The 14,538-nt window shown below is 41.1% G+C and overlaps 1 protein-coding gene across 1 annotated transcript in view; it reads left to right on the forward strand.

Moving 5' to 3' along the window:
• Nucleotides 1-4,205: 4,205 nt before the first annotated feature.
• The window catches only part of PGM1 (phosphoglucomutase 1), a 53,296-nt gene continuing 42,963 nt past the window's right edge, over nucleotides 4,206-14,538 (forward strand). Inside the window, exon 1 of the mRNA XM_016140399.2 lies at nucleotides 4,206-4,667. Coding sequence (XP_015995885.1) covers nucleotides 4,422-4,667 — 246 coding nt within the window. The 5' untranslated portion in view covers nucleotides 4,206-4,421. The remainder of the gene's footprint in view (nucleotides 4,668-14,538) is intronic.

Genomic DNA, 14,538 nt, shown 5'->3' on the forward strand with positions numbered 1-14,538 from the left:
GGCTGAGGGACTGGAATGGGGGGTTATTATAGAGTTTCCGTTTGGGATGATGAAAAAGTTCTGTAGAGAGTAGAAATGGTTGCACAATATGAATGCACTTGACGCCACTAAATAAATGTATACTTAAAATGGTTAATTTTTATGTTATGTGATTTACCACACACACACACACACACAATCTTTTGGTTGTTCACTGCTATTAAATAAAGATCACAATGTTTGACACCATCTAGAAGGCCTGAAGTGATCGGGCCCTCCACTCTACTCCTCAGTTTTCATGCGCCAAGTACACTGATGGCCTTTTAAATCCTTGATGACTCTCAATTTTCTCTTTACATCAAACTTTCTCCCTTAATATTCCTTCTCTTAGAATGAAATACCCTTCCTTCCTTTTCATCTGGCCAACTACTACACATCCTTCCAGTCCTCCAGGATATTTTCTCCGACTCCTTCCAATGATAGACCCTCCCATTTACATTCTCACAGCACCTATACTTCTTTGCAGCACTTATTACAGTTATGGCTTGTTACTCAGTATCTGTCTCCTCCAATATATTGCAAGCTCTGTGAGACCAAGGACCATTCTGACTTATTCACCTAACTTTTTAAAGAGCTGGTACTTAGTAGAAGTTCAACACATATTTGTAGAGTGAATGCAAATGAATCAATACATGAATGAATTGAATACCACCTAAAGGATAAAGGATAACTTAATGAAATTAGAATTACCACTTAAAAGAAGTACAAGAAAGAAAAAAAATGTATTTTTATTATTATAAAACAATACACATTCCCTATAGAAAATATGAAAAATGCAGATAAAGCATAAAGAATGAAATTAAAGTTAACCTATTTCATACCCAGAGGTAATCATCGTTATATATCTTGATATATTTCCTTCTCTGTGTGTGTTTCATAAGGAAATAAAACACGTAAGTAGGATAATACTATATATACAATTACGTTTTTTTTTTTATTTATGCGATTTACTTAAGCCCATGTTCTAAGTTATAATATCTTTTGATAAATCTTTGACTGCATCTTGGATTTTTATTAGAATTAATTAATGAAAGTAGATATACTGAATAAACATGAAACAAATATGAATCAGAAAACGGATGAAAAGGTTATACATCTCATCATCATCTGTGTAAGAAAGACAACTTTTTCTATAACTTAATGTTTTTAAAACTCCATTCTGCTCTAGAGAAATATTTATTTTTCTAGAAGTCATCTTAATTTCTATTGTATTTGGCTGAAATAGCCTATCTGGGGCTACCATTAAGTATAGTTAGTTCACATAGTGCACTAAGCATTGGAGAAAAAGAATACCTTGCTTTTGATACCAAATGTCTATGGAGGCATGCAATCATCCTTTTTTTTTTTTTTTAATCTATTTATCTGTTGATGGACATGTGGGCTATTTCTACCTTTAGGCTATTGTGAGTAGTGCTACTATGACCACGTATGTACATGTATTTGTTTGAATATCTGCTTTCAATTCTATGACTGGAAATGAGGGATCTTATGGTAATTCTATGCTTAACTTTGAGGAACCACCAAATACCTTCCACAGTGGCTGAACCATTTCACATTCCACCAGCAGTGTTATGAGGGTTTCGACTTCTCTATGTGTAACACTTGTTATTCTTATCATTAGTCTACACTGTTAAGAATTCTCATTTCAGGTCCAATGGATTCTTTTCTTACTTCATCGCCACTCATGAAGGAACAGGAATAATTCTGGTGCTTTTCTCAACACTACACTTTGGAAATCTGTCAAGTCAGTTTTGAGTACATGTAGAACCTGTGAATATGATGAGATCTCACTCCCATGATTGTTACCTCACATAGTAAAAGGGAGATTATCCAAGAGGGAGTCAGAAATTGCAGTCATGAGAAGGACTCAATGCAGGTGGCCTCTAGAGCAGAGTGCCCCCTGGCTGACAGCCAACAAGGAAACAAGGACCTCAGACCTACAACTGCGAGGAAATGGATCCTGCCAACAACCTGGATGAGCTTGGGAGCAGATGCTTCCCAGAGCCTACTCTAGCTGATACCTCAATTTCAGTATTTATGTACATATACCCTGAACATTCAACCCAGCCAAACACACTCAGACTTCTGACCTGTGATAATAAATAGGTATTATTTTAAGCCACACACAGCAAGAAAAGCAATTCAAGGAGATTGCATAAAGACATGGTTACTAAGAGACCAGGATCATGCAGACCACTTGCCACAGGAGCCAGCCAAGACCAACAGCCTTGCCCAGATCAGCAGACCTGCCTAGTTATTTTATAATATCATGAACAATAATAATAATAAATAGTGATTATCTTAAGCCACAGAGTTTTAGACTGGCTTGTTATGCAGCTAAAGCTAACTGTTACAACTTCTGAGGTGAGAGAAGTATGGAACAATTCCTCTTAAATGAAAAGCCCTATCCTAGTTCCAAACAGTGAAAAATACGGAAAGAGCATGGGAGTTGAATTTGAGCCTACCACTACATGAGTCATCAACCACTTTATAATAATGAGTTACCATTTACTGAGTACTTACTAGTATTGTGCTAGGAACTCTGTATTCAATATCTAATTGAATCCATACGACTCTGTAAGGTCGAAGTATTTCTAAGACTCAATGATTCCCTGATATATTTTCATTTTGTGGAGTTAGGTAACTTTGATTACATTCAACATTTTATCAATTCTCTAGCCTATAAAATAGGGTTAATTATACTACTTAATTCACAAGATACTACCCTTATAAGCTTTGTGAATTTTGGTATAAACATTGGACATCCTTACCAGCAGCCTAGGATTCAGTTTTCACATGTTATTTTCCCCTGAAATTCATCTATTGTGACTATATCAAAAACTTTATCTATATTGACATAAGACCTATATTAACATGTATATCGATACTTAATTTCTGAGAGTCAGCAGACATGTGTCTGTCAGCCTCCCTGCTTGATCAAGATATACCATTTAACCATTAAAAGGGCCGTTATAATCAAATTTACAGGTTAGTGCTAAGTTCTGGTTTTTGAATTGGAGAAGGGGAGCTTATATTTTTTGAAGGCCTCTATGTTTCAGGCACCACGCTAGACGATTTACTTACATGGATGATTATAACTGAATCTGTCTGGTCTGGAGCATGGATAGTTTCAAAAGTGTATCAGGTGATTCTACTATGTATCCATGATTGAGAACAACTGACATACAAAGCCAGAAATTCTCTAAGATAGGTTTTATGTCCATTTTATAGTAAAGAAATGGATGCCCACAGATAGTAACTAACTTTTTCCCAGGTCACACATGTTGTAAATAGGAGGAAAATGCCAGTTTTCCCCCACTTCACCAAAATGACACATTTCTCCAGCACCGGGGACAATCACTCTCACCAAATTAAGAGACATGCTAAACTCATGATTCCTACTAAACAATCGAGTCCCTTTCACTGACTGTGTCCTCCACGAACCCTTTCTGGCCACCTCAGTCCTCCTTGATCTCTTCACCAAATTTCTACTACATGAGTAACCGGCATGTTTTGATGGTTATTGTACTTAGCCTTACCTCATATTCATACTTAACATTTATCAAAGCCTCCCTGTACATGTATTTCCTAAGTTGTCAAATCTGGTGACACCGCAGGCAAATCAGGGTTAAGAGCCCTGGTTGTGGAGCCACACCCTCATGAGCTGGCCTCTTGATTGTACTTATCTTTATGGCCATTTCAGTTTTGAATCTGTCTTATAAGCATAAAATGGGGGGGTGGGGAACCTTGTATTTTAACAAGGATTAGAAACATTATATTCAATTCACTTTAGTTATTAGTATCTAACCAATGGAAGTAAAGTGTGGTCCATCCGTAAAGATAGTAGGTTGAATTAGTTTTAGAGTTGAGTTCTTATTCTGACATGAAAACCCTAATAGTTGGAGAGAGAATAGAAAAAAAATGAGCGCTCATAAAATCTAGCTAAGGTTGGTACTTCTAACCCTCAAAACAGATTTCCAGAAAGTTATTGACACACGGTAGATACTCTAGCCTGTCTTAAGGTCTTGCCCTACCCCAACCTAGGCCCTTCCGTTTGGGGGAGGAGTTGCGGATTTCATTTATAGTGGTCGGTGGCGGGGCGGGGAGGGTAAATCAGAGAGGCTCCACCCACTTCTCCTAAGGCCTGGAGGTGTGCTCTCCCCTTTCCCCCTCCCCCCAAAATCTGCGAGGAGGTGGACCGGCGGCGGAGGGAGGGCCCTGTCCCCTGTCCCTTTAAGGAGAAGGGCCGTGCGCGGCCGGGAGAGCCGGCGGCGTTGCCCCTGCCCCGCCCGCGCCCTCACCCCAGAGCAGCTGTAGCTACTGCTCCGGTCGCCCCCTTCGTGAGCACAGTTCGCTCCCGCCCCGGGAAACAAGTCGCCACCATGGTGAAGATCGTGACCGTTAAGACCCGGGCGTACCCGGACCAGAAGCCGGGCACGAGCGGGCTGCGGAAGAGGGTGAAGGTGTTCCAGAGCAGCGCCAACTACGCGGAGAATTTCATCCAGAGTATCATCTCCACCGTGGAGCCGGCGCAGCGGCAGGAGGCCACCCTGGTGGTGGGCGGGGACGGCAGGTTCTACATGAAGGAGGCCATCCAGCTCATCGTCCGCATCGCCGCGGCCAACGGGGTAAGGGACGCGCGGGCCTCTCCGCGGCGTGCGCCCGGGCGCGGGGCCGTGCGCTACGTGCGGCCAGTGTCGCCCGCCAGTCCCCTTGCCTGGCTCAGGCCGGATCACTTCCTTGCGCGGCCGCCTCAGTCTCCACCCCCCGCTCCTCTGCGCTAGCTCCTGGGTCCGGGAGGTCCGCAGGAGGTCGCTGTGTGCGGGAAAGCGGCCACTTGGCCCCGCAGAGCTGCTCTTCCAACTCCCTGGGGGGCGGGGAGGCGCGAGCAGGGGAGCAAGACTTGACCTTGGGGAGCTGGCCTCCGCCTCCTGCCCTCTGCTTTTCTATTCTCTCTTCCTCCTCCCTTCCTTCTCTCCTCCCGAGGCCTCTGACATTTACGTTAACCTTTCCTGCGGCTGAAGATACTGTTACAGAGCGGAGTGCAGTCGCCTTAACCGGGAAAGGTTAGAGGCCGCCGCCTTGCTCGGAACCCCCTCGCATCGCGCCGGGGTTGCCTGCTATTCTGGTCTGGGACTGGCGCTTGCCGCTGGCTTCCAGCCCGACGCTTCTAGGTTGGAGAGCGAGCGCACCCGCCCCCTGCTGCGTCAGGCGAGCAGATCGGAAGAGTTGGTTGCAAAGTCTCGCTCTCCACCCCCTAGTTTGCACTGGGACAGAGCTCCTGTCCTTGCGCTGCCTGGTTGCTGGGGCGCTGGCTTTTGAAAAGGCTAGCCTTTGCCCAGTGGTGCTGCTGGATCTGTTCCACCGAGGGGGCAGGAGCTGCATTTTCATTAGAACAGAAACTTTATACCCAAGGGCGCTCTTGTGCAAGCAAGCGTGGTGGCAGGCCAGGAAATTAATGCAATACTTTGTCAGTCCCCCCCACCCCACCCTCGCCAGGGAACGTTAACTGACTTAATTGGGCAGGTTCGCTCGAATACGTGTAACTTTGAAATAGATTTTGCAGTAAACCTTATATACGGAAGAATGGATTTGTAAAAATAGGTGAATCGGAGCTGATTGTACACACACTTTTATAAAACGAGTTTTTCTAAAGAACCAGTTTTGTTTCTATATTGAAAATAAGATTTGACTTACACCCAACTCTTGTGAAACTCATTTCTTTTAATAATATTTTTATTCATTTTAGTAGTACATTATGTATTTTATTTTATTAATATATTAAGTGCCATTTTGCCAAGCACCGTTAGAAGACCTTCACTTTTGGTATCTCATTTATCCTACTGCAGCCTGATGAGGTAGATGCTATTATGGGCTTCTTCGGGTTGCCATTGAGATAACTGGAAGCTTAGGGAGGTTAAATAATTTACAGAAACTGTAATGGCAGCACTGAGAATCCAGTACTGAACTTGAACAGCTTCTCGGAATGAAGAGATTCTTAAATCTAAAGATCTGTTTTCCACTAGTGTCCAAAATCTAAACAGCACCTGATCTAAACAGTACCAAAACAGAATATTGTCTAATTTGTTTTCTTCATGCTCTTCAGTTTTGAGACAACCACAACTTCCCTTGAAAGAACAAACACTAGCTGTATCCCAATAGAGCCCTTCATTTCCTTGTTATCACCTGTGTTTAATTTGGATTTCATTCATATGCATTCAGCAAACACTGAGCCATGTACAGAGAAATGTGTGGGATAATAAGACAATTCAGACACAAGTGTCTTCCTTAAGGAGCATATAGCATAGTGAGAATTTTAGGGATCCAACTGGAAATTTGTCTGTTGGGTGTAGTGTGGGGTAGAAAGAAAAGAATTAGTTGAGACTAAAAAAATATGTTCTTAAACCTTATCACCTTTTAGCTACTGCACTATTGCCGCCTCCCCCCTTAAGCCAAATCTTTATGAAAGTTGCCTGCATTCATCATCACTGATTTCTCACCTCCCATTCACTCCTCACCTGACCGCAGTCTGGCTTCTGTTTCCTCTGCCACTCCACTAAAACTCCTTTTGTCGAGGTTACTACTGCCTTTCTTCTGGTTGCTAAATCCATTGAATGCTTTTTAGGCCTTATGTTCTTCGACCTTCCTGTTGCATTTGGCACTGCTGATTTTGTACTCTCTTGAAGTTCTCATTTCCTTGCCTTGATCGCTGTCCTGATTCTACTCACACTTTTTGAGAGTTTCCCTATGGACTGTTTGCCCTGTCCACACCCAAGCCATCCCCTTGGTTTCTGTCCTCAGCTCGCTGTTCTCAGATTTTATTCTCGATTTTTTCACCAGGGATTTAAATATGTTACGCCTTATGATGTGATTCAATTCAGATAGCATCTTCAGAAACCTTTCCCCAACAGCCCCTTTTGCCCTTTCCTCCTGTTAAGTGATCTTTTTCTATAGGTACAAACCTCTAAAATATATTAATCAAATCCCAGTGAAATTATCTGTTTACATATGATAATCCTCCACCAGAGGGTAAGCCTCTTAAAGACAGAGGCTGTGTTTTTTTCTCTATCTGCAGTACCTAAGACAATGTAGCATTCAGTGAATCTTTGTTCGGTTGCCCTGAATTGTGACTTGTGAAGTGTGTGGAATGCACTAAACATTTATTATGTACCAAATTCATATCAGACATTGTGCTAGGTACTTGGGATGCAAAACATTCCTGTCCTCAGGAAATACATAGCCTAGAACAGGAGAATAAGCAAGATGCACTGTGTGTTAGGGGTTATGATGGAGGTATGTGTCAGGTCCTGAAGGGGCAAGAGCATGGAGAGCTGCACTCAGGAGAGGAAGGTGAAGCAAGGAAGGCTTCATGGAAGGGTGTAGCTGAACTAAGGCTTAAATGATGAGTTGGAGTTCCCAAGGGGGAAGAATTCTAGGCAGAATAAAAAATCATATGAGTTGGGGACTATTCTCTAAGGTAAGTAACTTACTTTCTGATAAATTCCCCCCTTGTCTTTAAAGATTGGAAGTGATGATATATACCCAGAGAGGCTCTCATGAGGATCAAAAGAAACAACACATTTAATTGTACCTGGGAACCTCTTTTTGTCAGGAAGCTGCTTGAATGACACTTGTGAGGACATCTCAGGATGGCCCTGGGGGCAGGACTTTATGCTACCATTGTTCTACTCATATGGGGGTACTAAGTCACACCAACCTGATGCACCTTCAGCCCGCATAGATATCAGCATTGTCTCCGCCTTCCTCTAACCTTCAATGGTCCTAGCCAATCTAGAGGGATTCCTTGTTAGTCAGAACCCAGTTGGGTACAAGTAGCAAAAACAAATTTTAGCTTAAGTGAGAAAAGAGTTCATTGGCCCCTGTTACTGAAAAGTCTAAGAGATTCCTACTGCAGACTCCTTGGGCCTAATGATCTATCTGCAAATGATCAATCAGAAGGCTCAAAATCACAAGTAAGTGAATGTTTGGATATTTTGAAGCATAGTTTATCATCTTCAGCTAAAGAAATACTCTTGTGGGAACTTGTGAATAAGCAGGCTTTCTTTCATCAATTCACAGAAATCTTGTGTCACGGATTTCTTTGTTAAACCTGTGGATCCCTCCCCAGAATATTTTTATTTTTAAATGAATAAAATACAAAGGATTGAAAAGGAAATAAAAATCATATTAAAAAAACAATTATCAAAATATTAACCAAATTTGTGATATAACAAGATATGTGCTTCTTTATTGATACATTAAGTAACACAGCTTAGTGGAGGGTCTAATACCATCTTACTTTAGAGTAATGATTAAGTCTAAACATTTTAAGATATCTACAATTGCAATATTTTGAGATAACTATAATATGATATGAAAATATCTGTGACTTCTGTTGATGATAAAGCCCCAGGTAGTAATAGTATTAGTAGGAGTAATAATAATTCTGTGGTTTATTGCTTGCATTCATAATGAAAGGAAAAGCTATATTTCATTTAGAGGTTAGTGAAAAAGATTTTTTGGCTTTGCCATTCAAGTTCATGGTCCTCATTAAATTCTACCATGGACCTCTTTTGGGGGAGTCTAGGAATTTTAGTTAAGAACCCCTACACTAAATAAAAGATCCCCTTTTAGTATTAGATACTATTTGCACCTCAGTGGGCATCAAATACGTGACCCCAAGATTAAGGGCCTCGGGTTCACAGAACCAAACCAGTGGGGCTTTGAGAATTTCATCGTAAGTGGAGGAACTCCACTATCTCTTGTTTGGGATGGATCACTCTCCTGAACTTTCGTGAGGCCCAGCTGTAGACACAAGTAGAAGGACATGTTTCTGGGGTACAGTTATGAGGAGGATGATAGAACACTGAGCAGGAGGGAGAATGTATTGGGACTCCAAGGTAATTGTTAGAGGCACCTTGCTTCCCTTACTTAAAATCTGATATCCTTAGGGCAGGGATGACTTGGCAGAGAAACATCTTTGGGTCACTTTTTTAACATGCCGTAACTCCTGTGTTAAAAAAAATAAGTCCTTTAATTATGATAGACTAATGAGTGACTCTTCTCCCCTCGTCTGTATGTTCTGATTTCGAATTGGCATTAAATACCAGGATGAATAAGATATTATCCTTTTCCATCCAGGACTATGCAGTCTTTTGGGGGAGGCAAGATGCAAGAAATACACACACGTGCAAACAGCAGAATTAGAAAAAGTGCTGAGTTCAGATACAGGAAAGAACATTCTGGATTGGGGAAAGAAGAGATAAAAATTGAATTGTGACTTGAAGAATAGATAATGCGTAAATAGAAAAGAGGGGCCACCATACAGGAGTGGGGAAACAGCAGAAAGGTAGGGTGGAGGAATGAACAGGATAATTTTTTAGAGCTGGGCTCTTAGCCACCAAACAATCTTCGTTATATGAAATATTTAAATCAAATAGTTTGGGAGTTTCTCTTTCTTAAGTAATATTCTTGCTAAAAACTTTTTTTTTGCTTTTCTTTCTTAACCAAGTCTAATGTCCATGGAACTAAAGACTAAAAGGAAAAACCTTCTTTTTCACAATAAAGCTTCTTTTGGCAAACAAGATTAGAAAAGCAAAAGTGATTCATCAATTTAATGAATATTTATTGAACACCTACTGTGTGCCAGGCCCTGGTTTAGATACTAGGGATTCAACAGTGAACCAAAGTTTCTACTCTCACCAAGCTGTGGAGCTTTAATGGAAGGAGAGACGATAAATCACTGTATGTATCAATGATGATAAATGGTCTGAGGAAAAATAAAACAAGCTAAAGGAGAGAGCATTATAGGGTGGGCTGCTCTTTTTAGAGCGCTGATTTTAAAAGTCTTTGATAAACTTCATGTGAGCAGAGACCCGAATGAAGTGAAGTGAGCCATGTGGATATCTCTGTGAAAAAAACTTCCAGGAAGAAGAAGAATCAATGGAAAGGGTAAACACATTTAATCATTTTATATTGGACAGTTATGTTCTCCAGATAAACAAATGAGCACCCATTTTCATTGTTCAAAAGGTCCTAGTATACATATAGTTTAGTATGTTTTATACACAGAATATTACAAATGCTATTGCATTATAAATTTATCTTGACATAATAAAAGGTTTAATCAACTTTGATCAAATATTTAACAATAAATTTGTTTGCTCTCTTAAACTTGAGGAAAAACTTTTTCCTTAAACTCTTAGGTTTATTGTATGGAGGCCAGCTAATTAAACTGACAAAAGATAGATCAGCAAGAGAAGAGATAGATTTATATTCACATACTCATGATGGAAATTCACTGAAAAATGAGACTCAAGGGGGCAGTTAGAATTGGGGCTTATAAACCATTTTAATAGGGGTGGAAAGGGAGAGAAGGGCACTTGTGGAAAAACAAATGACTTTTAGGAAAAATAAATAAGGCCTTAAGAGAATGGATGGGGGAGATGTAAAAGTTTTGTGATAATATCAATTTAAGTGTGGTGTAGTACTCAGTGTCTGTCTTACCCTAGGTTCTAGAAGCTCTGTCCCAGGGAAGAAATTTAATAATTGAGGAGACTCTGCTTATAGATGGATAAAGGAGTTCAGAAAAATGCTCTTTCTCAAATATCTTCAGCTCAAAATAATTTTTATGCCATAATGGCATCCTGGACTCCTTCAGACTGTCAAAGAGCTTTTGGGAGAATGATTTGAGTGGGCTGTCCCTCTAAGTAAGTTAAGCAGGAAAGTTTGAACTGATCCATTCATTCTCCCGTAAATTCCGTAAATTCTCTTGAAGTTCACAGGCACATCCAGTCATCTCTCTTGCCTTTGAAGCTATGCTCAGAGTTGGGAACCATCTTTTATAAATGGCTGCTGAGTGTGTTGAGTAATTAGAGACTCACCAAAGGCTTGAGCTGGAGAAGACTTCTTACCTGGTATTCTCCAAGGGGGAACACATAGGGGGTTGTTTGTGGGGGGTGAAAAGAACGTGCCTTTGTCTATGGTATAAGACATACCTTGGGGTATCAAGGTGGATATTAACTTTTTTCTTTAACTTTATATGTTGGAAGAGACCTCGACCTTCATTTATTCCAGCCACCATCTTATACAGGAATCATAAGGATAAACGTTCCTACCGCAGAGGATTTTTTAAATAAACTACTTTATTGAGAGATAATTCGCAGACCACACAATTCATTCATATGAAGTATACAATTCAATATTTTTTGGTGTATTTACAGAGTTGTGCAACTATCACCATGGTTTAATTTTAAGATATTTTTATGACCCTAAAAGAACCCCCATATATTAGCAGTCAGTCCCTCTTTTTCCCCTATGCCTTTGGCCCTAAGCAACCAGTCTACCTTAGGTCTCTATAAATTTGAGTGAGTGGATTTTACATGGACTGAATGTAAGAACAGGAATGAGAGTCTCAGGCTTCTGTGTGTACTGTCCTGAGCACTAGAGACACAGAGTTGAAGCTGTCCCCCGTCTCAAGGAATCGCTTATTGACTGGGGGGAGATAGACAAAAAAAGGGCAGTCACCACTAGAAATTATAAGAATTAATACCTAAAGAAAAAGAGATGGCTGTGGAAGCTCAGGCCAGAGACACCTGGAAGAGCCTGGGGGCCGGTGGGACTGTTTGTGGGAAGAGGTGGTCTGACCAGCAGAGGCTTTCTGCAGGATATGAATCTGTTTTTCTCAGCAGACTCCCTGTCCAGAGTAGATCATGCTGTCAAAAAAAAAAAAAAAAAAAAGGGAGGAGAAATTTCTCCTAGAGAACAGCTGCTTCATTTTCATGAGCGTAAGCAATCAGATTTCCTTTTTTACCAACATATTTGAACTTATATATCCAAATTAGTATTGTGCCCTGTCAAATCACCACTCTGGGAACTGTACACTTATTCCAGTGATGCATCCAGTGCTCAAAGCATTTTGAAACTCCTCTATGGGAATTATTTCTCAGCCAGTCGGTTTATGGGTCACCTAGGAAAACCAGTCACATTATTTTATAGTCATGCCTCATTTTTCACCTAAAATGATGTAACAAGATTTGATCACCCACTTTATTCATTAGACATGGCTCCAACCAATTTTTGCCTCTTTCCAAAGTTCAAATCTATTCTCAAAGGATGACATTTGTTATGACTGAAGACTTTTAAAGAAAGTGCCATAGACCGTAAAGACAGTTGCCCGAAAAAGAGTTCCAGAAATGTTAGCGCGATGTCAGCATTGTTTGAATAAATACGTTGCTTCCCAAGGTGATTGTTTTGAAGGAGATAACATTAATTTAGATGAAAATATTCTAGCATAACTGTTTAAAATGAATTACCATATTTTATACTGTTCAAGCACACTGCCCTGTCGAGAGGGTCTTAGATAAGACAGTTCATGCTGGTGGAGAGTCTGGCCTTCTGCTTTCCTCCTGCAGTGTGCCATGGTGGCCTGGGGACACGGTTCTCTTCCATTTTGGTAAACATCTAGCCATGCTTTGGTTAGGCATTTAGAAATTGTACACAATGGGAAGGTTTGTTAAAAACACAAGAAGACAAAATGGCCCTGGCCTAGGATAAAAGTCCCGTCAGCTCTAAGCCATAGGAACCAGAAACCTAGATGTTCAGCCTACACCTAGCTGACTCCAAGAGACCGTCGCATGGTCGCAAAGAGGCCAGAAAGGAGTTGGGATGGCATAACGGGGCGGGGGTGGGGAAAAAGCTTTAACTTCAGTAATAAAACTATTGTGTTACACTGCCTCTGTGGGACTTTGAGAAATGCATTATATGGAACAAAATGCAATCCATTTAAAAATGAAGCAGAAGGAAAATAAATGTAGGAAACTCAGGTGGAATTGGGAGTAAGGTTGGCACCTGTCACAAATGATAATCTGCCTCCCTCGGCTGGGCCACATATTTGGCACCAAGCCCTTCTGTAGTCAAATCCATGTAAAAAACACTTATCACACAGCTCACCATAGCCAGTTGCCTCATAGGTAGATTTTGTATAAAAAGACTCATAATAATATCTGACTTACAAGATTCATGTGAGGACGAAGTAAAATTTGTGAAGCACTTCTAGAGCCTGACATCATAAGTGTTTAGTGAATAGAAGAGTCTGATGATTCTAATGCTTCTTATGATTATTCCAAATGCTGAGGCCATTGCAAGGCAGAGGGTGGGGGTCTTTCTTCTGCATCTGCCACCACACCCACCACCTAGATGTCCTAACCTGTCTTGGTCCATACAGTACCCCTTGAATTTGATCTGTGAGGCTTAGGTTCACAGTTGCTGTAAGTCTTAGTCACAGGCTCGTTATCTGAGACCTTTACCTTGTTGGCATCTTGAGCTGGCAGTGGCTACTAGAAGATGGCTATTTAGGATGGGTCTGTGGTTACCTGGCCTGGGCCAATGTTGACCTCTAGGTGGGAAGCTGCAAAAATTGTCTGCTGGCATGAATTTGTTCATTCAGTAAGCATTGTCGAGCACTCTTTATGTGCCAGGTAGTGTGAGATGGTTGGGGGTACAGAGATGAGTAAGACAAAGTCTCAGGATGCTCAAGCTAGTAGAGGGGTATCCATAGGTAGTTACAGAAATATGGCGCAAATACTAGTGTATTAGTTTCCTCTGGCTGCGACTACAAACTGGGCGGCTTAAAATTACAGAAATTAATGATCTGAAACCAGGGTGTAGGCAGCGCTGCAGTCACTCCGAATGCTCCAGGGGAGAATTGTTCCTTGCCTCTTTCAGCTTTTGGTGGCTCCAAGTGTTCTTAGATTTGTGACTGTGTAACTCCAATCTTTGCCTCCACCTTCACATGGCCTCCTCTGCATGTCTGTCTTTTCCTCTTCCGTCTCTTTAAAAAAAACTCATTATTGGATTTAGAGACTACTTGGGTAATCCAGGATGGTTTCTTCTTGATATCCTTAACTTAATTACATCTGCAAAGACCCTTTTATTAAGTAAGATCATATTCTCAAGTTCTGGGTGGACATATCTTTGGGGGCAGTGTGTAGAGGTGACCACCAAGCCAACCCAATACAACTCTATGAGAGGAGGCACAGCAACTAGTTTAATGCAGATAGCTAATACTTCTGTTGTCCTATTTAAAAGTATACTTAAGGGAATCACGGGAACACAGAGGCGATCCACCCGGTTTCCTTTTGAGGGCAATGAGAAGAACGAGGTTGTCTACTCTCCCCAGATGAGGTGATTTTTGAGGCAGTTTTGAAGCAGAATGATAAAGAAGAATCAGGGAAATCTTAGCTGAGAGAGAAGTGAGGGTAGAGGCAAAGCACAACCACTAGCTTAATGCAGCTAATCTTTCGTCGTCATATTTAAAAGTATACTTATGGATGTAAGTAACAAGAAGATTACAGAACCCCATAAACCACAGTGCTTCTGTGGCCTCTTGACATAAGGCCAGATGGAAGACAGGCCACTTGGAGGCTCCCTGAATCTTACCACATAACTTCAGTTCATAGTAATGGGTTAGAATCGAAGGGTTCAAACTTCAGCTGTATA

The sequence above is a fragment of the Rousettus aegyptiacus genome, unplaced genomic scaffold, assembly GCF_014176215.1.
Source record: "Rousettus aegyptiacus isolate mRouAeg1 unplaced genomic scaffold, mRouAeg1.p scaffold_m13_p_1, whole genome shotgun sequence".
Classification (NCBI taxonomy): Eukaryota; Metazoa; Chordata; class Mammalia; order Chiroptera; family Pteropodidae; genus Rousettus; species Rousettus aegyptiacus.